The 22,262-nt window shown below is 46.8% G+C and overlaps 1 protein-coding gene across 1 annotated transcript in view; it reads right to left on the minus strand.

Annotated features, from left to right (window-relative positions):
* Positions 1-7,377: 7,377 nt before the first annotated feature.
* LOC113015903 (ephrin type-B receptor 4-like) overlaps positions 7,378-22,262 on the minus strand; it is a 36,095-nt gene continuing 21,210 nt past the window's right edge. The window contains exons 6-21 of the mRNA XM_026158276.1: positions 21,331-21,486; positions 20,488-20,636; positions 20,203-20,401; positions 19,992-20,119; positions 17,969-18,134; positions 17,790-17,880; positions 17,451-17,506; positions 17,221-17,334; positions 15,084-15,331; positions 14,076-14,222; positions 13,930-13,998; positions 13,402-13,451; positions 13,194-13,293; positions 12,801-12,994; positions 9,755-9,913; positions 7,378-9,644 (exon numbers count right to left, since the gene is read on the minus strand). Coding sequence (XP_026014061.1) covers positions 9,539-9,644; positions 9,755-9,913; positions 12,801-12,994; positions 13,194-13,293; positions 13,402-13,451; positions 13,930-13,998; positions 14,076-14,222; positions 15,084-15,331; positions 17,221-17,334; positions 17,451-17,506; positions 17,790-17,880; positions 17,969-18,134; positions 19,992-20,119; positions 20,203-20,401; positions 20,488-20,636; positions 21,331-21,486 — 2,132 coding nt within the window. The 3' untranslated portion in view covers positions 7,378-9,538. The remainder of the gene's footprint in view (positions 9,645-9,754; positions 9,914-12,800; positions 12,995-13,193; positions 13,294-13,401; positions 13,452-13,929; positions 13,999-14,075; positions 14,223-15,083; positions 15,332-17,220; positions 17,335-17,450; positions 17,507-17,789; positions 17,881-17,968; positions 18,135-19,991; positions 20,120-20,202; positions 20,402-20,487; positions 20,637-21,330; positions 21,487-22,262) is intronic.

Here is a 22,262-nt window from a genome sequence, read left to right on the forward strand (position 1 = left end):
TGACTTATTTAGGGAGTCACAAATACTCAGCACAGAGAGCACAAAGTTTTACTGCTGTTCATATTCACATCTTGGATGCTTAGATCAGCTCTAAATTTACAACTTACAAATGTGACTTGAGGGGACTATGAAGCCAACCCTTATCCTGGATGAGTCACCAGTGACCTGGCCATTGTTAAGATGTGGCGCGTGATTGGCTGCTTTTTAGAACCAGCATCAAAAAGACTGACTGTGTTCCTTCCCATGAGCCTGCACTGTAATGAAGGACAGATTAAAGACCAGACTCAGGTTTGGCTTGTAAAGTTTAAGGACTGATGTCAACCTCTCAGCCTGTGAGGTCTAAGCCACCGTCAGGCGATAACCCCGACTCTACCCTGGCCCTGCGTTTCTGAGAAAACAGACTTGTTTGGGAAAAGACGTAAACCGTTTCTGATGTGCGTCGGATACAGCGGAGACTTCCTTTGTTCTCTGATGGCTCAGGCTGGGATTAGAGCTAGCTTAGATTTAGGGTCAACAACTATGACTTAGACCTCAGGGATTAAACTCCAGCAGGTCACTGGAAACTCTTCCAGGCTCTGGTTAGACTTCAGACAACATCCACACTTCTTTGTCGACTATTTGCTTGTTGAGACCATCCGAGTCTAACCCTGCCAGAGAAAGGTCAGCGTTAGAGGTTAACATCCCCCAGTAAGGGTTAGGATGAAACAAGTTTCATCACCTATGATACCTTTCAAATTAATTCTACTGATACAGCTTCTTTTTCTGGAAATTCTTCTCAGATTTGCATTTTTGTTCTCTAAATGAACCCAACTCGACCTCAATTAACCCCAGATAAGTGGCCTGTGACCTGGTCAATGTCAAGAGGCTAACAAAGGCTGACTCAGCAGTTAGAAGTAGGCTTAGTAACACTCAGCCAGCCCCCAGAATAAACCCTGACACAACAAGATGCTGAAGAAACAGTCCTCACAGCTTCTGCTTCTGCTTGAAAAGGGGCTCCAGTTGTTGGACCAACTCGCAGTCTTACTCCTGTGGTTTTGTAAAGAGGTTCTGAGGTTGTCGCTCTGTGCTCGTGTATGTTGGTGAGGCTCCAGGACGTGAGGAATATCTGAGCGTGATGCCTGGACCTCAGGGAGCTTCGGCGGTTATTCCGGGGGTTCTGAGAGTCATTGATGCGATTCGAGGAGTTTCATAGGTTGTTAAAGACTCAGGCAGCATGTAGCTCCCAGATGTCTATGAGGAGGTTCTGGTAGACCTACAGAGGGTTCAAGTGGATTATTGGGGAGTTTCCAGGAGTCCTTAAGGAGGTCCCACTGGTTCGCTGTGAGGGAGGATCCAGAGGTGCTTGAAGAGTTTCCAGGGTTTTTGGTATGTTGAAGGTCAGGAGGTTTGTCAGGAAACTGGAAAGTCTTCAACTGGAAAAAATCACATGTATGACTGTTACACACACACACACACACACACACACACACACACACACACACACACACACACACACACACACACACACACACACACATGTATTCAGGCACTTCAGGGCTGTCAGTCCTGATCGCAGTGGAGACAAAGACAGAGAGCAGGAGGGCGGCCAAAACCTCTACGGATAACACACACACACACACACACACACACACACACACACACACACACACACACACACACACACACACACACACACTCCTCAGCACTCAGAGATGAAACACAAACCTTCTGTTTTTTTCATTTCTCTGCGTCCCTCTGCCAACAATGTGCTCATTAAAGTGAAATAACATGTTGAAATGTTCCTTCCTATACATCACACACACACACACACACACACACACACACACACACACACACACACACACACACACACACACAGAGTATCTGTGCTGGTTTAAACCGGGCTTTAAGCCGCCCCGGCAGAGCTTCACATCAGATTGTGCCCTGAGCGAGCAGCTGGTATTTATAAAGACGAGCGCTGCTGACGTCCCGCTCGCTGTTCGCTCGCTGCGCCATGTCTGGAAGTCATTTCTGTCAGATGAGCTCTGGGAGACGAGGCGCGGTGGCGGCAGACTGCGAGAGGAGTTTCAGGAGCTCGCCGAGAGGCTCGCAGGGTGGAAGGCTCTCGAGGGGAGGGCGTCACATGACCAGAGGGACAGGAGTGAAACCTGAGCTCGTGGTTCTGATCCAGACTTGATTAAAACTCGCTCACCAACACTTTCAGGAGCACCTCAGTAATAAAAGTGCTCCTCTGAGGAACAACGTGAGGCTGGTTCAGGTGTTTGCTGTGCTGTTTTTCAGTTTCAGGGGAACGTCAGAGAGTTTGATCGTCGGGAACACCGGAGAGTTTGCTCGGACGCTCTCTCAGAGGTCTTCCTCTAAGCTCTCACAGCTGTAGTTGAGGTTTCAGAGGTTTCGGTGGTTCTTTGGGAGGATCTACGATTTCTTGGCACCGCTGAAGGAGTTTTGGAAGAACTTCATGCGGTTTCAATAAAAAACGCAAATGTCCTGCGATTAAGTAACATCCATCCTTTTTCCTCCACTGGTCTGAAGCTCGGCTACGGTGGCAGCAGTTTGATCAGTGTAATCCAGACGCCCTTTTCCTCAGCGATGTTTAATCTGCCAGGGACAGGGAAATATTTAAATACTCTCCAAAAAGTTATGGCGCTGTCATGGGATCTCCTCCCAGCTGGGCTTGCCCAGAAACCTTCAAAGGGAGGCGTTCAGGTGCTCAAACCACCTCAGCAGCTCTACTGCAGCCGCTGGATGTCTGAGCCTGAATTCAGCCAAGGAGGAAACTAATATGAGCCGCTTGTATCTGGACATGCGTAACAAGTTATATAAAGATTACAGAGTTAGACACCTGGACCTGAGCTAGTCCCGAAGCAGGAAACAGGAAGTATTACAGGGCTTATCCACGCCGCCTGCCTGCACAGACGCTGCTACTTTAAAGTGTCTTTACGTCTGAAAGGCCTGCTAGGAGACAACGTGAAGCTCGTTTCTGAACTGAGCTGTTTCTACGATGTTGCAGCTTGTAGAACAAGATGACATCCAGTTAGTGAGGGTGGTCTCTGCCTGTGCAGCAACTCTTGGAAAAACCCAGAAACCATCCTAATAGTTGTCTAACCACAACTTTACTGACATATACCACGGCACTCGTCATTAAGGGTTCGGAGGAGGTCGTCAAATGTTGTCTTTATGGGGGAAGATTTAAATCACAGTCCCCAGAAAAGCTTGGAGCCTGTTTTTAATAGAAACCCCCAAAGGTAACATATCAGTTATCAAATCCTGAAACTGATTTACTGAAGAGTCCTGCTCATGCTCAGTTTGAGGGCAGCACCGCATTTAAAGCGAGTTTATCCAAAAGCAACTGCAAAACAAACAGCTGGTGGAACATCTGCCAGCTTTTCAGGTTTATTAGTCGCATGATGGCGGGACGCAAGCTGGACCCGGAAACGGGAACGACTGGACTCTCCATCGTCATGGTGATCAGTGAGAATGTGTGAAGTACGCGGAGCCACAAACGACATGAATGAAGGTGAAGGGTCGCAGAAAACGCCCTGCCTTTGCTCTCAGAGCCGAGACTCTGTCGAGTGTTTGTTCAGGCTCGAGTTTCGCCGACTGTCAGTCACTCGAACCACATGCTCCTACTCGAGCTGCTCTGACCTCTGACCTCCCACATGTGGCCGTCGCTGCGTGTTTGTTGGCGTTAAAGTGGAACACCTGCCGGCCTGGAGCGGCGTGCTCTTACCTGCCTGGAGGAACGCGGCTCCTTACTTTGGAGTTGCTGAGGTTCAGGGAACTCGGGGAGACGTCACAGAGCGAGCGCTGAGCGGTGAATGGAGATTTCAGAAGCTAATTATGATCAGTGACAGCTGCCGAGTCGCTCGGCTGCAATTTTCACATCTGTTAGCTGAAAGTGGAGCACATGCTGGACTCATCTGAGGGGAACAAGCCCAGGATGCATTTACGCTCTCACATTTCAGGCGCTCAAAGGGAAAGTCTGTAAGCTTATAGTAAACACAGGGCCTTCTGCTCTCTGCAACTATGAGGCTTCGGCTGCAACATTCAGCATTCAAACGTATGTTTCCTGTTTGCGACGCGCCTCTGTTCTCCTGGTTCAGACAGTCTGTTTCGCATTCAGCACATCATCACAGCATCAATCGAGTCACGTCAGGCTCATTCAGACTGCAGGGCTGAAGCTTTTGGAAGCGCTTTTTACGACTGCCTTTAACGTGCACGACAAACTGGAAAAGCAGAAAGACAGGAAGTAGCTTCAAATTCAACCACAGAAAACGGAGGGATCCTGAAATAGTGGTCAGAAGTGGAGAAGACAGACGCCTGCTGTTTGAACCGTTTCCAGTTTCCTGGTACAAACATCAGAAACTTCTCTCAGGCTTAGAGGGAGGCTCCTGTCTCCCTCCCTCACCCGCAACCAGTCACAGCTCCCGATTCTGGCCCCGATGGAGGTTTCGTCCTTCCTACTGTCGCCGAATGCTTGCTCATAAACTGTTGGAGGGTCTTTAAATTACAATAAAAGCGCCTGGAAGGGGAGGGGAGCAGTTGAGGTGGTGCATTATCTGTGGATGCCTCCTCAGGGAGGGTTTTTGGGATGTCAGCTGGTTTTGTGTCTTTGTCTCCCAGAGGAGCAGGAGGAAGCGGCTCTGAGAAGCTCTGCTGCTCCCACAGTTCTTCTGGAGACTTTGATCTGAAGATTCGCTCTAGAAGAAGCTGGTGGGTCTGTGGCAGTGACCTGAGCATGACAGACACAGAAAAACACTTTTTCAGGAGTCTCTTCCCTCCCTGCTCATCTCTGTCAGTAACTGTGAATTAGGCCTGAAGTTAATCTTTAAAACAAACACAAACCTTCTGAGTGAACCCCGACCTCTCGCCTGCCCGACGCTGTTATAAATGAAACGCACCGTCAGCAGACACGACGATGTCTCGGACCTCCATCGGGTCTGCCTTCTGTCTGTCAGCCGCCCATCCCTCCATCATCTCAGCCCTGATAAGAAACACTCAGTGCTGGTGGTCTGTTTGTCTCTTGAGGGTCAAAGGTCACACTGAAGGCAATCTGAAGTTAAATGAAACTCTTCTGTGCTCTGAGCTCAAACCATCACCGTCAGAGGAAACGAGGAGACTGTTTTAAGTTTCCTATGATTTGCACACACGCCACACACAGGCCGTTATCTGCAGCCGTAACACGGACCTGGAGAGAGCTCGGGGTCAAAGGTCGGCGTTTCTGAAGAGTTCACAAATTGCGGCTCAACGACTAAAACCGAGAGCTGTTGTACATCATCAGAAGATGACAGCAGGACAGATGTTGTTCTCGTTCCTCGTAATGAACCTGAGACAGTTTTACACCCGTCACGTTTACACGCTTCGTCTGTTCGAGGTTTAATTACAGCTTGTTTCACAGATAACGCCTTGTTTTCTTTCTCATTGTGTTTTGTTCTGCAGATCAGTCGGGGAAACATGACATCATCAGGCTGTTTGGAAATATTTTCTGATTAAAATCAGATTAATTGAACCTGGTTTCATTAAATATTCACATCACTGTTCTGAGGCGTCGTCATATATTTAATCTAAGTGTCTTTGTTCTTTTTTTAGATCCACATATTGTGATATAATGATGTGACAGAGTCAGAAAGCTAAATGTGCACAAAGATCGTAAAAGAAATTCTGCAGGAAATAAAATGTAGTTGAAAGGAAATGAAATCTCGAGTGAAACGGGGAAAGGCTCTCTCATAAACGTTCACCTCGGGCAGATTGTTCCAGAGCCTCGGCCCCTGGTCTTCAGCCGCGCCCCAAAACAGGCTGAAGACATCTGCCCGAGGATTTAAAGGTATGTGCTCTTAGTGAGAGGTCAGAGCTGCAGCTCAGAGTGAGGCCACGAGCGGCCTTAGAAGTGATCGATATCAAAATCGTTAAAACGATCCTGTGTGTGAAACGTTCCTAAGACGACTGCATCAGTTCCTGTTAGATCAGGTAAACCAGATGCTGGGACGTGTGATATGACCCAGCAGGATGAAGCTGATGGCAGAATGTAACCATGAACTGCAAGAGTCTGTTAACCATGAAGTACCAAGGTGGCGTCATTTTGTCTGCAGAGAAGTGAAGCCGAGCTTACTGCGGAGTACCTAAAACTACCCAATCACAGGGTTGGGTTAGGTTCCCTTTATTATTATCTACACTCTACAGAATGATCTCCTTGTTACCTGGTTGCGTGACTTGAAAGAACAACATTCAAAAACCAAAATCCCGTCTTCTAACGGGATAAACCCGCTCTAATCCAAACCCAGCCCTCTGACTCAGATGCTCTAAACTCATAATTACAACGATTCATACCTAACCTTAACCTGTAGCTCGTCTTAAAGCTGGCCCACCTTTGGGTTTGATCTGCCGAGCGCCGTGTTCTTACGCTCCCATCGGGGGTTTAACCTGCTGAGCCTGGAGTGGATCTATCCCGTCTCATCTGGAGCTTAAATCAGGCCAAACCACGTTTCCTTCCCGACCTCTGCGAGCTCAAAACAACCCGTCCTCTGATATCTGCGCGCTAACGTATTTGTCACTGACGGTGACTCAGACGTAACACGGCTACAAAGAGGCGCCTGAGTTTGGTTTTACTTCATAAATAACTGGAACCGTTTGGCACAGTAAAAGTTTTCTCCTGGTTTTAACGTAAAGCAGACAGACAGGCAGCAGACGTGTCGTCGGGCATCTTTATTGGAGTTTTCCCTCGCCCAGTGGACATCCTTCTTTATGACAACATTATTAACAATAAAAATATTCTCATACATTAGTGTGGACGTATAAAAGGCAGAGCTGAGTTCACAACATTCAAAATTACGCATTTAAATAAAATTTGTTTCCCAAAACAAAGTGTTTACATTTGTCTGTCCAATGAAAGTGGATCGATGGTGGACTGCCACTGACTCAAACTCCCATCATGCAACACTGTGACTTACAGAAAGGAGGCATGACAAAGAGGAGCTGTTATTGGCCCGTTAGTGCTTTGACTGGCAGGTAATGGACCAATGAACCAGTTTATGCGATTCAGTAAAAATACCATTAGAAGTGGATTACTCAGACTTTTCATGGTGATTCAGTCCTGATGATCAGAACTCGGATGACAGAAGGTTTACTGGATGTTTCAGCCTCCAGCTGGAGGCCCACCAAAGTATGTCGGCAGCTCCTTTTGGCAGTTTCATGTTTTCATCCATCCAAAAGTCCCACCCTATAACCGAAGGATCTACAGCAGGGGCGGGGAACTCCAGGCCTCCCTGCAGGTTTTAGATGTGTCTGATTTTAATGGCTAAATTAGCTCCTCAGCATGTCCTGAAGTTCTCCAGAGGCCTGGTAACGAACTAATCATGTGATTCAGGGGTGTTGACCCAAGGTGGGATCTAAAACCTGCAGGACACCGGCCCTCGAGGCCTGGAGTTGGCCACCCCTGATCTACAGCCAACAATCCCTTCTTTTTGTTCTATATTTCAGTCAGCTCTGATCTCAGAGGCCTTTTCAGTCTCGTCTGTTCCTACCAGGTTACTGCTCTGCAACGACAGGATACAAGACTTATCGTGACGTTTAAAATGTAGGAGAACACGTGTAGCTCCTTTGCATGCATGCAAACCTCTGCAGAAACACTGCAGTGGACAATCTCCTCCAGGTCACATGATTAGTTCGGTGGTTTTAACTGGCTGATCATCGTCTGCTGGAGTTACACCTGAGACGATGACCACAATGGTGGCTCTGTGAGGAAGGTGATGGCAGCGTTCAGGTATTTCCTGTCTGTGAAGCATCGCTAACAAACACTGCTCCTCACATTAATGAGTGTTTGGCCGGAGAACAGAAGAGACTGAAGAGGCAAACTGCCAAATGTTGGCCTGATGGTTAATGTTAGTGTTGTAAAAGTGGAAGAGCTGGTTTGTGGGCCGCCGTTAAACATTTATGTAGCGAGGCAGACGCACAGTCTCGCTCCAGTGGGCAGATGTGATCTTTGGTCCTGAACCTGGATCGTCTCACTCGCCTCCGTGAAAGCTAAGGCAGATTGCTTTTATACGTTTCTCTTCAGAAAGTGAAGACGACGTTTCGCCTGAAATGTAGGTTTACTATAAAAACTCTGATCTCCTGCTTTGTGTAAAAATACGATCAAATATCAGGTACAAAAAAAAAGTGCTACGATACAAAACCATCAATAGTTCACGATTAAACAAAAAGATGTCTGCTGTAGTCCTCAAACGTAGTCCTCGTGTCCAACACTGAAGCTTTGAATGGCTTTTCACTTCCTGTGGAAAATGGTCTTAAAACATTAAACCTGCAGTGGCTTCATCCCAACACGTGAAAGGCTGATAAATGACAGTCACGTACGTTTAGGCCACAGGGAGCTGAGTCTATAAAGGGGAGATCATGTAGATGATGGATGCCTTACAGCTGGAGGACAAAATACACTTGAGTACGTTCACAACACAGAAACCCACTACAGGTGGGCTTCGATCGTTTGTAGGCACCGAACAATTTAAAAAACTTTCAGTCTGATTGAGAAAACTACCGTGTGTACAGTTAAATACTCCCACATGACTTCCCTTAATCCAGAGAATTTCAGCACCCGATGAGTCACATTTGGAGAAGTTCTGGTCTGAGCAGGGAGCGAACATTCCCAAAGACTTCCTTGAAAAGTACACTGGTGTTTTCTGAGGCAACCCAGAATATTCCTCACAGATTACAAACAGTATGATGCTGAAACTTTGCTAGAACATGCTGACAGGTCACATCACGAATCCCTTCAGATGGTCCTGAACGCTGGTGTGGAAATAATCCCACTGAGAGGGAGATTACCGACCGGTGCGTTGGAATTCCCGCATGTCCCACATTCCCAAGATGTCATTCAGAAACACGTGTGTTCAGATTCCTGCTTGAAGAAACTCAAACACCGTCCACGTCACCGTAAAACCCGTTCGGCTCATTTTAAAAGGCTCTGAGGTCTGTGCGGTCACAGTGGCAGCATCCTGCAAAGGGTTTGTTTCTTCTACAGGAAGTACAAACCAAAGTATCCTGCTTGTGTTTCCAGCAGAATTTAGTCATTTTCTGCCTGTAATTTTTCTCTCTTGGTGTTTCTTCAGTGGAAAAGCCTCCTGCCCTGGAAATCCAGCCATCAAACAGGCTGGGAAAGCTATGCTCCCAGCAAGGGGCGGAGCTTAGTCTTTACAGTGGAGGAACATCCAATCAGAAGAGTCCACATAAGGAATAGTTTCCAAAGTCTTCCAACATCCTTTCTGTGCTGGATGCTGATTGGCTGATTTCTGTGAGCTCTGCTGTTCAGAGTGGATTTAAAAAAACAAGCAACCTCGGGATGTGGTTCAGCGAGACGAGCCAATAGAAATCCTGAGGTTCAACCAGCCCGTCAAAGAATAGTCATCTCATTCCTTCGTTCTGATTGGTTGAAACTGCATCAGTTAGTGTTTCAGGCTGTAAAGCGTTCCCATTGGCTGGATCGGGTACAACGGTGGACAGCGTCAGGGTCATTTTGAGTGTTGTGCTGTGACCAGGCTGCGATTGGTCAGTAGAGCATGGTGGGTGGAGCTTTGTGTATCCTGAGCGTCTGGATGGAGGAGAGTATCTTCTTCTGGTGCCCTGCGAGGGTCACGCCCACTCTGAGGAGGTCTCTATGGAAACAGAAAGAGGGTGATGCAAATAAATAAATACAAATATAGAGCTTGGTTTCCCTGAGTGATGACTGGCAGGTAGCCAATCACAGAAAGAATAAGTGTCTTACTCAGTGTTGAGCTGCGAGACGATGTCCAGGTTGGTGAATCCGGCCTGCAGGAAGCTCTGCTCGTAGCGCTCCATCTTTATGGCTCGGAGCCACTCGGAGACCGAACCGCATGCCGACAGAGGAGGCGGGACTCGCTGGTCCAACAGAGGATGGGACAGGCTGAAAGGACAGGGCAGATGTGAACGATGACATTCCTCAGCGAGTCATTATTAGAGCAGCGTGTTCAGACCTGCAGCCTATAAAATATGTGGCATGAATATGTGAGCGTGAGATTTATTCTCTCTCTGTTATGGTTGAGGTTAAAATAAGCAGAGCGTGCTGGCTTCAAGCCACGAAACCCTTAAAATGACATGTAGGTCTTAAATATAGCTGCTAAGGTTTACATTTTAACCCCTTTTTCAGTCTTAAAATCAAAGACGTGTAATTTGGTGTAAAGAAGAAAGTTTTCCCAGGAGCTGCTGTGTTTGGGATCATTATCCCGTTCATGACCCAGCTTTGGCTGTCAGACAGACTCCGCAATAGGAGCTTATGGTCAACTTGGTTTTCTCCGACCATGATGGTGTATTTTACACTTCCAGGCTGGGACGTTGTCTTGTGAGTTTTCTCAGATAGTTTCCAAACCTGCCTATTCTCTCCTGTCAGCTCTTCCAAACAAGCCTCACACTTTCAGTCCTGATCTAACTGCAGAGTCTGAGATTAATTTGCTGTGATGATTATGTTGAATTGTTTGCAAATTGCATCTGAAAGCTTCAGACCAACAAACGGCTGAAACGTCTGCTTTTATAAGGCACCCATACTTAATGATGATGGAGAAGACAGACCGGAGTCATGTGAAAACGTTTGTGTTCATGTGACAGAAATGTTACCATGTTGTATCCAAGCACATGACTTTACTTTGAACATCAGGAAGGATCGTGTCACACAGCAGGATAAAATCATCCCTGCTGGTTTCCACCACACCGTCACACCCAGTCTGATGGTTTTATGGTATTAAATTATTTTCTTTACAGTGTTGCATCACTGCTTCAACTTATTATACAGGAGACTTGTCCTGCTTTTATTTTGAAAGTTCAGTCCTTGCTAACCACTGATCCCAGAGGTTTCCTGTTTTCCGATTTCTCTCGGCAGATTGGCCAGCTGCTGTGGTGGATGGACCACCTCCACCTCTTGGACTCAGGTGGAGGTCCTCGTCCTGCTATGGAGGGTTGCTGTCACGGTGTGTTCAAAACAACCTGAAATCCGTGCCAGGCAACAGTGCCACATACGTGTTCGTGCAAGTGAAAATATGTCCACTTTGGCAAAGAGAGAAAAAATAGTTTCACGCTGTGTCACAGAAGCCTCGCACTGAGATTCTCGCATCACTTTACTCCTCCTCCGCCCTTTGGCAAATATTTGTGAATTTCCAAAATACCCAGCAACTGAACTCATGCACGTAAGGCGAGCTGAAACTTAACTTCCTGTTTGGTCTGCACAGTTTAACCAGAACCTGAAAGGCCCACAGTGAGCTCCCCGAGGCTGCGGAGCAGAACGAGGAGCGGCTGCTCCACCCGTGGTACTGCTTTACTATCTGCTGCTAACAAACTACAGGAACTTTATTCCTCTCAGAAAGCACAAACATGCACGCCGCCTCTGCTCTCGCCGTTAAAACAATCTCATTCTTATCTGACACTGATCTCCATCCTCCTCCTCCTCGTGTCTCTGATGTTCCTTCACTGAAAGAGGAGGTGGACAGTCGGGAGTAGGGCTGGGTATCGTCACTGATTTCTAGAATCGATTCAATTCCGATTCACAAGGTCCCGAATCGATTCGATCCACGATTCGATTTAATTCGATTCGATTTAAATCTGGGAAATTTTGACAGTCAGAAATATTATAATTCAGTTCAGTACATTTACATATTTTTGTATCAATAAAAAGGAAGCTGATACACGCAAGACTTTATCACAGGTGTGAGCATCACAGCAGATGCCTTTGTGTCAAAGTAGCTGAAGATAAAACACAGAAAAACATGAAGGTGATTTTCCTGGCCTGGGATTTTATAAAAATATTCTGCAGTACATCAAAAACGAAAGAAAACCATTAATCAACATATGAACATCACCTCTGAAGTTACAGCGGTTTTATTAGAGACACGTTAAGCGTTTTGCATTTTGAATAATTTTAAAAAGTTTAAATTTGTTCAGTATTGAACAGCAGAAATGAGGTTTTCATTTCGGAAGAATGTAAAAGGGAAAAAAAACAGTGGCCGACAGCGCTGTAAGCAACAGTAGACTTGTGCGTAACAAGCAAGCGACTAATGAAGAAAGGGAAACTGTTCTTGAAGTACAGAGAGAGAGAGAGGGAGAGAGGGAGAGAGAGAGCTGTGCATCGCGGTGGAAGCAAAACAGTAAAAGAGTGAATTCATGACGATTTTGTGTGAAGCGTTTGGATCTTCTTTTGCTGCTGGTTCGGTCAATATTGTTTGGAGAGAGATCAAACTAACAGCTTTAGAATCAGCGCATAAAGGGCGTGAACACAAAGCGCCGACCCACCGACAGATCAGAATCAGCGAGCTGTCGGCTTTCAGCCCCGACTGTGAGAAAGGCGACATCTAACTGATTCTGATCCGCGGGTCGCGCTGTGTGTTTAAGTCTATGTGCAGAATCTGTGTACCTGCTCTCATTTACTGTCTTAACTGTTTGGTGGTTCTTGAAATTTTCTGAGATGTCACCAGAGATTCTGGCATTTTGGGCAAAATAAATTTATATTAAAAAATCGATTCAGGATTTTAATGAATCGATTTTACGTTATCCAAGCCAGAATCGATTTTAATCGATGAATCGATTATAAAAACCCACCCCTAGTCGGGAGGACACGGCTTCATTTGGAGTTTTAATCCAGGAATGTGCACCTGCTTGTGTAAACAGCTGTCAATCACACAGCTGGCTGCCCCACATTCCTTTGTCTCCCTACCACACTCTGACCTTTGACCCCGAACCCACCAGCTGGTGCCTGAATGACATTCCACGGCTCCGGCCCCCTCCCCCTCTCCTTCATCGAGCCTCACCTCTGTGCCTCTGGGTGCGTCACTTTCAGGGAGGTGGGGTTTCGGATCAGCCTGTCGAGGGACGCCACCACGTCGCAGAACCTCGGCCGGTTGGCTCGCTCCTTCTGCCAGCAGTCCAGCATGAGCGCGTGCAGGGAGGCGGGGCACTCCGGCGGCGGGGGAAGCCTGTAGTCCTGCTCGATGGCGTTTATCACCTGATGAAGCAGAAGCGTGAGAGGCAGTGAGCACTCTGTCATTCTGATGAAACGGCTTTTTTAACCATCAGCTTTGGACACCTTTGCTGGAATAATTTCAGCTTCTTTTATTGTAAATGAGCACTAATGATTCAGTCGTAGTTTCACGTCAATGAACCTCCAAACAATCAAGTTTTAAATGTATAACTTTGTTCCTTACGTCCTGGTTGCTCATGTCCCAGTACGGTCGCTCCCCGTATGACATCACTTCCCACATGACAATCCCGTAACTCCACGTGTCGCTGGCTGAAGTGAACTTCCTGCAATCAGACAGTAAAATCATCAAATGATTATCTACAGAACACTATAATAACAATAAGAAGAGGAAGCCTTTATCCACTACGCCAGCCTGCAGTACTGGCACTCACCTGTACGCGATGGCTTCAGGAGCCGTCCACCGAATGGGAATCTTGCCGCCCTAAAAAACAAGACTGGATCAGTCAGGTAATAACCGAATTTCACAATAAAAGCACCCAGGTAATGCTCAACAACAGAGGACTGAGACCAGAACCCTGAGGATCTCCAGCAGAACCAAAACAGAGCTGAAAGACCAACCAGACAGACGTGATTGATGATGAAGGTCTTAAAGACAACATTCATCATCTACTGATGAATAAAAGACTTCCTGTTAAGAGCTGTAATGACCAGAGACAAAACTCAACTTGTAGCAACAACATGCGAGTTGAGCAGCTTTGCATGATTCACAGTTCAAAGTAAACCTTTATCTGAAACCAGCCCCCCCAGTCATCCTCTGTCTCAAAGAGCCCGTTTCATCTTCTTTCCTTTAAGCCAACTTTATCCTGATTGGCTGTCCCTTACAGCAGATGGGTGTGGCCTTTGTGTCTGAGATAAGGATATCAGAAATCATAAAGAGACAGACTGTGACAGTTACTCACCAGAGAGCTGGTGTACGTCGGGTCTGACGAGTTTTCAGTCAGAAACCTGCTCAGGCCAAAATCTGACACCTGAAAAACACAAAACCACAACTGTCAGATCTGTTTAGATTAGTCGAGCGGACAGGTGTGCAGGGCCACACCCTCACCTTACAGACCAGGTTGGAGTTCACCAAGATGTTACGAGCCGCCAGGTCTCTATGGACGTAGCTCATTTCAGACAGATACTTCATTCCTGCTGCGATGCCGCGCAGCATCCCCACCAGCTGGATGGTGGTAAACTGGCCATCATTCATCTGAAAACAGACAGGTAGAGGGTCAGACAGGTAGAGGGTCATACAGGTAGAGGGTCAGACAGGTAGAGGGTCAGACAGGGAAAAGGTCAGACAGGTAGAGGGTCAGACAGGGAAAAGGTCATACAGGTAGAGGGTCAGCCAGGTAGAGGGTCAGACAGGGAAAAGGTCAGACAGGGAAAAGGTCAGACAGGGAAAAGGTCAGACAGGGAAAAGGTCAGACAGGTAGAGGGTCAGCCAGGTAGAGGGTCATACAGGTAGAAGGTCATACTGGTAGAGGGTCAGCCAGGTAGAGGGTCAGACAGGGAAAGGGTCATACAGGTAGAGGGTCAGACAGGTAGAAGGTCATACTGGTAGAGGGTCAGACAGGGAAAGGGTCATACAGGTAGAGGGTCAGACAGGTAGGGGGTCAGACAGGTAGGGGGTCATACAGGTAGAGGGTCAGACAGGGAAAAGGTCAGACAGGTAGAAGGTCAGACAGGTAGAGGGTCAGCCAGGTAGAGGGTCAGACAGGTAGAGGGTCATACAGGTAGAGGGTCATATAGGTAGAGGGTCAGACAGGTAGAAGGTCATACAGGTAGAGGGTCAGCCAGGTAGAGGGTCAGACAGGGAAAAGGTCATACAGGTAGAGGGTCATACAGGTAGAAGGTCATACTGGTAGAAGGTCATACAGGTAGAGGGTCAGACAGGTAGAAGGTCATACAGGTAGAGGGTCAGCCAGGTAGAGGGTCAGACAGGGAAAAGGTCAGACAGGGAAAAGGTCAGACAGGTAGAGGGTCAGACAGGTAGAGGGTCAGACAGGTAGAGGGTCAGACAGGGAAAAGGTCAGACAGGTTTGCTGCTCTGTGACTGTCCCCCTCTCACCCTCAGGAAGCTGTCGAGCGCCCCGTTCTCCATGAACTCGGTGAGGATCATGACGGGGCAGGAAGTGGTGATGACTCCCTCCAGGTGGATGATGTTAGGGTGCTGGAACTGTCCCATGATGGACGCCTCCGACAGGAAGTCCCGCCTCTGCTTTTCCGTGTAGCCACCCTTCAGGGTCTTAATGGCCACGTAGTTCTCCTTCCTGCCCGGGATCCTCAGCCGACCACGACACACCTCGCCAAACTCACCTGTACAGGTATACGGCACAGGTTACATTACTTTTACAATAGTTACAATTCAAATGGAAGAACACACCTGTATTTCACTGGGGATAATTTATTCAAATTTAATCCCCAGATTAATGATAAAACTGCCACGTGAAAAGATTTCAGATATACTGAACACAACACTGTCTGTGCACCTGTCCTCACCTGATTCAGGAAATGGGAAGGTAACACCGAGGTGGTGTTATTTTTGTTAAAAAACAATCACATGGGCAGGTGATGAAAGATTACGTAGTAACATTGGCTATGGTTATGACAGCAAATGTAAAAATAAACAGTCATACTCCTGCCCAGGTGTATCCAGCCGAGTCATAACAACAATGTAATGACCTGACGTTCCACAGGTGTATTTTCCCAGGTGTTTGTTTTCCTTCAGGCTTAATGTCATAGAAATATCTAATATGAGAAAAGAAAAGCCACCTTGCCAAATTCACCTCCACCTGTAGGCTAGAAGACAACAGCCTCATATCTCGTTTTATCTAATAGGCAAAGGTAAGAAAAGCTGGAGGAGGTTTGAGGGGATGCTGGCCAATCAGACAGAGCGGGGTCACGGGAAATGAGAGGGTGGAGGTGGAGCTTAAAGTGAGTGTAAAAAGGTTCAGGTGGATGTAAATCTGGAGGTGCAGAGATCGGCTGACAGCAGAGCCCCAGAATCCAAACACAGACCTGCCGCTGAGTGTCGTCTAAGGTGAGAGCAGAGCGAGTCCACGCCAGCCGGAGGCAACGAAGTTTCCCTAAGTGGAGGCAGATCTTTGCGTTCTTTGAAGACGGAAACAGTAGAGGACCCACAGCAGAACCCTGAGGGACTCCACGTGTCAGAGCAACTAATGAGGTCACACGGTCACCTGAAAACAGCCAATCGCAGCAGGGCCGAACCCTCAACGCCGCGCAGCCCCATATCTACTCAATAAAGAGGACTCGTGTTATTGATACTGGAGGGGTGTAATGTTCCTTTAAGGCTCATTAGCGCATACCAGCACGTCAACACCTCCCTCAGCACTCACGCACATGTGGCCTGCGTGTGTGTCTGAGCGCGCTCGCCAGCCGGCGGTGAAAAGTTTGCACCCTTGTTTCCGCAGCAACCGCTATCCAGTTACATCTCACCAATGTCATCACTGAGAGCACTACTGTTACAGTAGCTGCACACACACTCAATCAATCACGCTCTCTCACGCCCTCGCACACACTCGCGCACAAACGCGCACGTGGCGTGTTTACTTTTAATAAAACAGGGTTCATGACGGAGAACAAATGACATCTGATGTTTTCTTTTAGTGCGAACACAGCTTCGCCTCATCATGGGAAAGTTAATGTTCCGCTCTCGAGGGGGTCAAAGGTCACAAACACATCTGGAAGACTTTACAAAATAAAAGTCCTATTAAGACCCATAAGTTTGTTTTGGCTTTTCAGAAACAACAGAAAATATTTGGGCTTTTTGTTGTCGTGCTGCTGCCTCCGTGCAGACTCCCTAACAAAGCTCCAGAGGTGAACAGCATCCACAAATGCTTCCAGATCCCAGAGAAATTCCTCAAGATTCCCAAAATATACGCCACCATATCCACTAATAATGTGTTCCTGAATCTTTAATGATTTACTTATTACAATAATCACGAAACCATTCAAAGGTTTTTGGCATTCCCAAAAAGGCTGACGTCTCTAAAACCTTTAGCTGCACAGACGTTCCTTCAAAAGGTTCCTGGAGTCGTAAAAACATTCTCTGAGCATTCACAGTTTCTTTTAAAACACCCGAAATGGTCTGATTGATGAGAATTTCATCAAAAACTTATGGCTTGGAGGGCGGAGTTTGCCCGTGACAGAAGTTTACACCACGCAGACATACAGGTGTGGGTTACCTGCTCCGATGACCTCTTCGATCTTAACGAAGGAGGCGTCGATCTCTTTGGCGAACTCCCTCACGGCCTCATTTGGGTCCTCGTAGGTAAACGGGTCGATGTAAACCTTCATCGCTACAAAAACAGCACAATCATCATCGTCAGTCGGCCGCGTTCATTTAAAACCGTTTGTATCAGACTGGCTCATTGGCCGAGTTGTAGCTCTGTCTCTGATTGGCTGTCAGACTCACTCTGCCCCATCTGGTAGTGGCCGCTCTTGTCGTGGATGTGCGCGCTCCTCTTCCTCCTGGTGACAGACAGACAGGTACAGACGGCTGTTTAGATTCAGAGCAGCTGCGGGATTCTGGTTTCCTCAGGAGACACACACACATCCTTTGTTCTGTCGCTCTCTCAGGAATGTGATTATCTCGCCGTATCTCGCCATCGCTCTCACAGTGTCGAGTTTCTCCATCTTAATATAGTCGACATGTCCCACCCTGCTCTGTGTGTGTGTGTGAACCTGAGGTCAGTGTGTTCTATTGTTCTGCAGAGGGGAGCAGGGAGGGTGCATCCTGAACACACGCACTCACCGGTAGCAGAACACGCCAACTATGGCCGCCACAGCGAGCACCAGTATCCCCAAAGAGGCCGAGACTCCAGTCACCATCAGCTGGGACACACCTACCCAGGAAACAAACACACAGGAGTGAATCTCAGTGTTTTCACCTCTCAGACTCTAAAGAAAATGTAATAGCATGCGACCTCGTACCGTCAGGCAGCGTGTTGAAGCCGGTCTCGGCACCGAATGAGCCGTAACCGGCCTGAGAGCGAGCGCGGACCTGCACCCGGTATCTCGTCGCCCGCTGCAGCCCGTTTAGCACCAGAGAAGAAGACCTGCTGAACACGTACTGCCACTCTACCGACTCCTCACCATCCTGATAAGGACACGTTAAGAGTAGGCATTAGAGTAACGCAGGAGTCCTAGTGACACGCATTAACAAAGGTCCTCACAGGACTAAACAACGTATCTAATCTGCCCTTATAATCTGTGTGTGTGTGTGTGTGTGTGTGTGTGTGTGTGTGTGTGTGTGTGTGTGTGTGTGTGTGAGAGAGTTAACATATGCAGACATTTCTGTTCTACAAAGATGATCCTGCTAAAACCAGATGGAATGTTTTACAAAGAAGTACGCTCTTGGAATTTTAGATATATTTTATAAACACACACTAAAAGACAGAACGTAAAAAAGGCTTCGGTTTGAAGTTCACATGGACTCAGGGCCCAGGTTAACTTCAGGGTAGGGCTGCTTGATTATGGCAAAAATGATAATCACGATTATTTTCACTGAAATGGAGATCTCGATTATTTGACGAGATTTAACCCTTTAAGACCTACCATAGAACCAAGTCGGCCGGAGCTTATATTATTTTTTTACATGCTGTAGTGCCATTAGTGGGAGCATTTTTGTTGCTATACATCAATACAACTGTTATAGCCCATATTTTAATAATATGTATGCATTAAGTCCATAGTAACTACATTAATTGCGAAAAAGTGCAATAAACTACAAAAAAATTAAAAATTGTTTTTGTTTTTTTACATATATTTCTACTTGGAGAAATTTAAGAGGTTTATCCCTCAAAACTTTAAATACAAAAAAGTTGCAAAGAATAGTTTACAACAGGAAATTTATTTTGAGTGTCTTCATAGTTTTATTTTGGAGATACATCAATTTTTATATACTGCAGGAAAAACAAAAAACAATCCTATGATGCAAATTTGCAAAGAAAACAGCAGGTGCATCAAAATAAACTATTTCCAGCAGTGCAATTCGAGTTCTAAGCATCCCAGAAACTATTCAGAAAAGTCAAACATGACTTATAAAAACACCAGTATAGGCTTTTAAGGCCTACAAGTAAAAAACTACATTTTCCGCGAAAATGACGTCACTTCCTGTTTCAGGCAGGTCATGGCGGACATGCTATAGTTCGTGCTGATGGACGTAGGAAGTGTTACAAACAGCTGATCGGATCGGCAAAGCGTGTTTCTGGAATATTATGTTTTTGTTCCTGCAAGCGCTTTTTATGCAATTTTTGCAAAGCTTTATGTGGAAGGAAACCGTGACCGAGGACAAGCTGATGGCATCAGATGTAAGTACAACTCCTCCGGTTTCATATGCAAAACAAATTATTGCGCTAGCTTACGCGGTTCCGGTTCTACAGGGATTTAAAGGGTTAACAATAACAATGTATTGAATAATGACTTTTAAAAATAATATAAAATAGTGTGCAAATACTGATAACAGTGCAAATGTTTGCGATATAAGAAATAAATGAAAAATGTAAACATCTGTGTTTAGTGAACTTTGCAGTGTTGCTCTGTGGTGCAGCTACAACACCGTAGCAAAGTTTACACACTATGTCTACTTGATCCACGTCTGACTCCGTGAACCCATAATGTTTCCACACCACTGAAGTTTTTTTTTTTTACCTCTCTTTTCAACCAACGGCAGTCACTCTCCTCTCCAAATAACTTCTGCTTAGCTTTCCGAGCTTCCCTCGGGTCCTCTTAATTGTTGTGACGCGTGTTCGAAATGCAGAGAGGTGCGCTCGATTTGCCACACGGAGCAGCGCAAGAGTAAAGCACGAGGGAGGGGCTAATAATCGGCTCAGTCATTTTTAATGATCGTTGAAAGCCCAGATCGTAATCGTGATTAAAATTCGATTAATTGAGCAGCCCTACTTCAGGGTTAACTTAGCATAGAGGTCCTAGTGATGCACGCATGTGTGTATACCTCAGGGCTGTAGCGCAGCTCGTAGTCCAGGATCTTGTACTGGTTGTGCACAACTGGGACGCTCCACTCTAAAGATAGACTGCTCTCTGAGGCCTCCACCCTCCTCAGACCAGATACTGGAGGAGGAACTACAGAAACACAGACCATCATTCACTGATCATTACGTTTGTGTGCACGAAAGAATTCTGGGTAATGTAGTGTGTATCTGTACCATCTCTACTGGTGGTGATGTTGAGCTTGCTGGAGGCTGGCTCTGAGTGGCTGAGTGCAGACACGCCATTTAGCGACTGGATGGTGAAGATGTACTTTGTTTGTGGGCGGAGCCCCCAGACGACGACACGCCGCTGGGTCAGGCCGTTCTGCGCTGGCCGGTAAAGAACGCTGTCGCCACATGGGAAGCAGGAAGTGACCTGAAGAGGAGAAAGAAGAAAAGGGGCGGGGTCAGATCTGACAGCTCAGACTGGTGCTAATGGTGACAGAGATGGCGGTGGCGTACCTTGGTGGCAGTGGCGGGCCCGCAGGTGGAGCACAGGACTCTGTAGGTCAGGTCATGTCGTCCTCCGCGGTCCAGTGGCTCGCTCCACTCCAAAGTCACCATGGTGTCATTGAGCTGACTCACCGGGGAGCGAGGAGCCGAGGGAGGCTCTGCGGAGGTCAAAGGTCACAGGTCAGTGCCTGCTGAGTATCACCTGTCAGACGCTCAACATCATCTACGTTTTTTTCCCTGAGCAGCAACTCTCAGGCAGGCTGATACCTGAGAGTCAGGCGGCCTGTTTTCATTCCTGCGTAATGAGTTTTTCTTCTTTGTCTGCAGACTGATGGAGGAGCTGAGAGATAAGAACTTCCTGCCTCCACACAAACATCAGAGTAACCTGAGACCTGTGTGTGTGCGTGTGCGCAGTCGTTACCTGTAAGACCTCGACATTACACACACACGGACACAAGCACAAAGAGGTAATGAGCCTATTAATTTGCCTAATTGCTGTTGCCTGAGGGGATGTAGTTAAAGGGGTGGGTCGGGGTACTTAAAGAGGCGTGGAGGCTTGTTGGCAAAGAGCCCTGTGTGTGTGTGTGTGTGTGTGTGTGTGTGTGTGTGTGTGCGCGCGTGTGTGCACGCGTGTGTGTGTGTGTGTTTGTGGTCCAGAGTTTACACAGAGTTTAAAGTGGTCTCCAGATTATTTAATAACAAATTACATCACGTCAGTCTGTGGAGACTAGAGGCGAGGTCCTAGTGAAAGACACTCTCCAGCTGCATGATGGGAAATGTAGGACAAGAGGTTTCAGTGTTGTCAGAAATTACAATAATAAAGAAAATTAAATGAAAAGCAGAGGGACTTACGTGTGCAGGCACTGTGCGGCGGGTCCGAGTCGGCTCGATAGAAACCAGAGTGACACGGGCAGTAGGCGGAGCCTGGGATTCTTGTGTTGCTATTGGCTGGACAGGAGCTGCAGCCAACAGGTCCTGACTCGGCTTTAAAATGACCGGACGGACAGGCTGGAGACAAAGGCTTAGAATTAGCATTCACCTCTAAAAACACACACACATATGGGATTGTCCACCTTCACGATTAGCCTGAACCCACATGTGCACACACATCAGATCTCCAGAAGCGCTACAAAAACCGCACTTCCTCTATTGTCCACTAGGGGCTCCAGCAGCGTGCCAGTGCTCATAGACTTCCATGTTAAAATTTCAACTCTACAGCATGTTTACAACCTGATATAAAAAATAACAAGATTCAGTTACACACAGAGCGACGTGTTGTGGTTTAATGAGTCAGGCCTATATCAACAATAGACCAGGTATAATCATAGAGTGCAGAGAACAGCAGGGTGTTTAAGTAAAAAGAACATGATTACACGTGTATAATAAGCCTCTGAAGGTATGACCTGAAGCGTTTTACATCCAAACAACTGTTTTCTGAATGCAGTAAAAAGCTCAGATAAATGTGCATTACAGAAACCAGAGCTGACATCAGAGTGTTTTCTCACAGGTGGTGGGGTTCCACAGGGCTCTGTTATTGGTCCTCTACTTTTTAATTAGGTTTCATTTAATTCTGCTTGTAAATGCACTGGATGTTTATTGCTTCATCTATGGGGGGGTCTACTATTTTTGTACCGCACCTGTTTAAACTGGTTAGGCTTAAAAAAGGATTAAAGTTTAAATTATTAGCGATGTGGGTTCTATGGCAGGCAGCCTGAACTGGACCTCTGGATTGTATTTGTGCCGTTGGAGCCTTTTGGAGCATTTCTAATACAATTATCTGACCA

Source organism: Astatotilapia calliptera, chromosome 3, assembly GCF_900246225.1.
Source record: "Astatotilapia calliptera chromosome 3, fAstCal1.2, whole genome shotgun sequence".
Taxonomy (NCBI): domain Eukaryota; kingdom Metazoa; phylum Chordata; class Actinopteri; order Cichliformes; family Cichlidae; genus Astatotilapia; species Astatotilapia calliptera.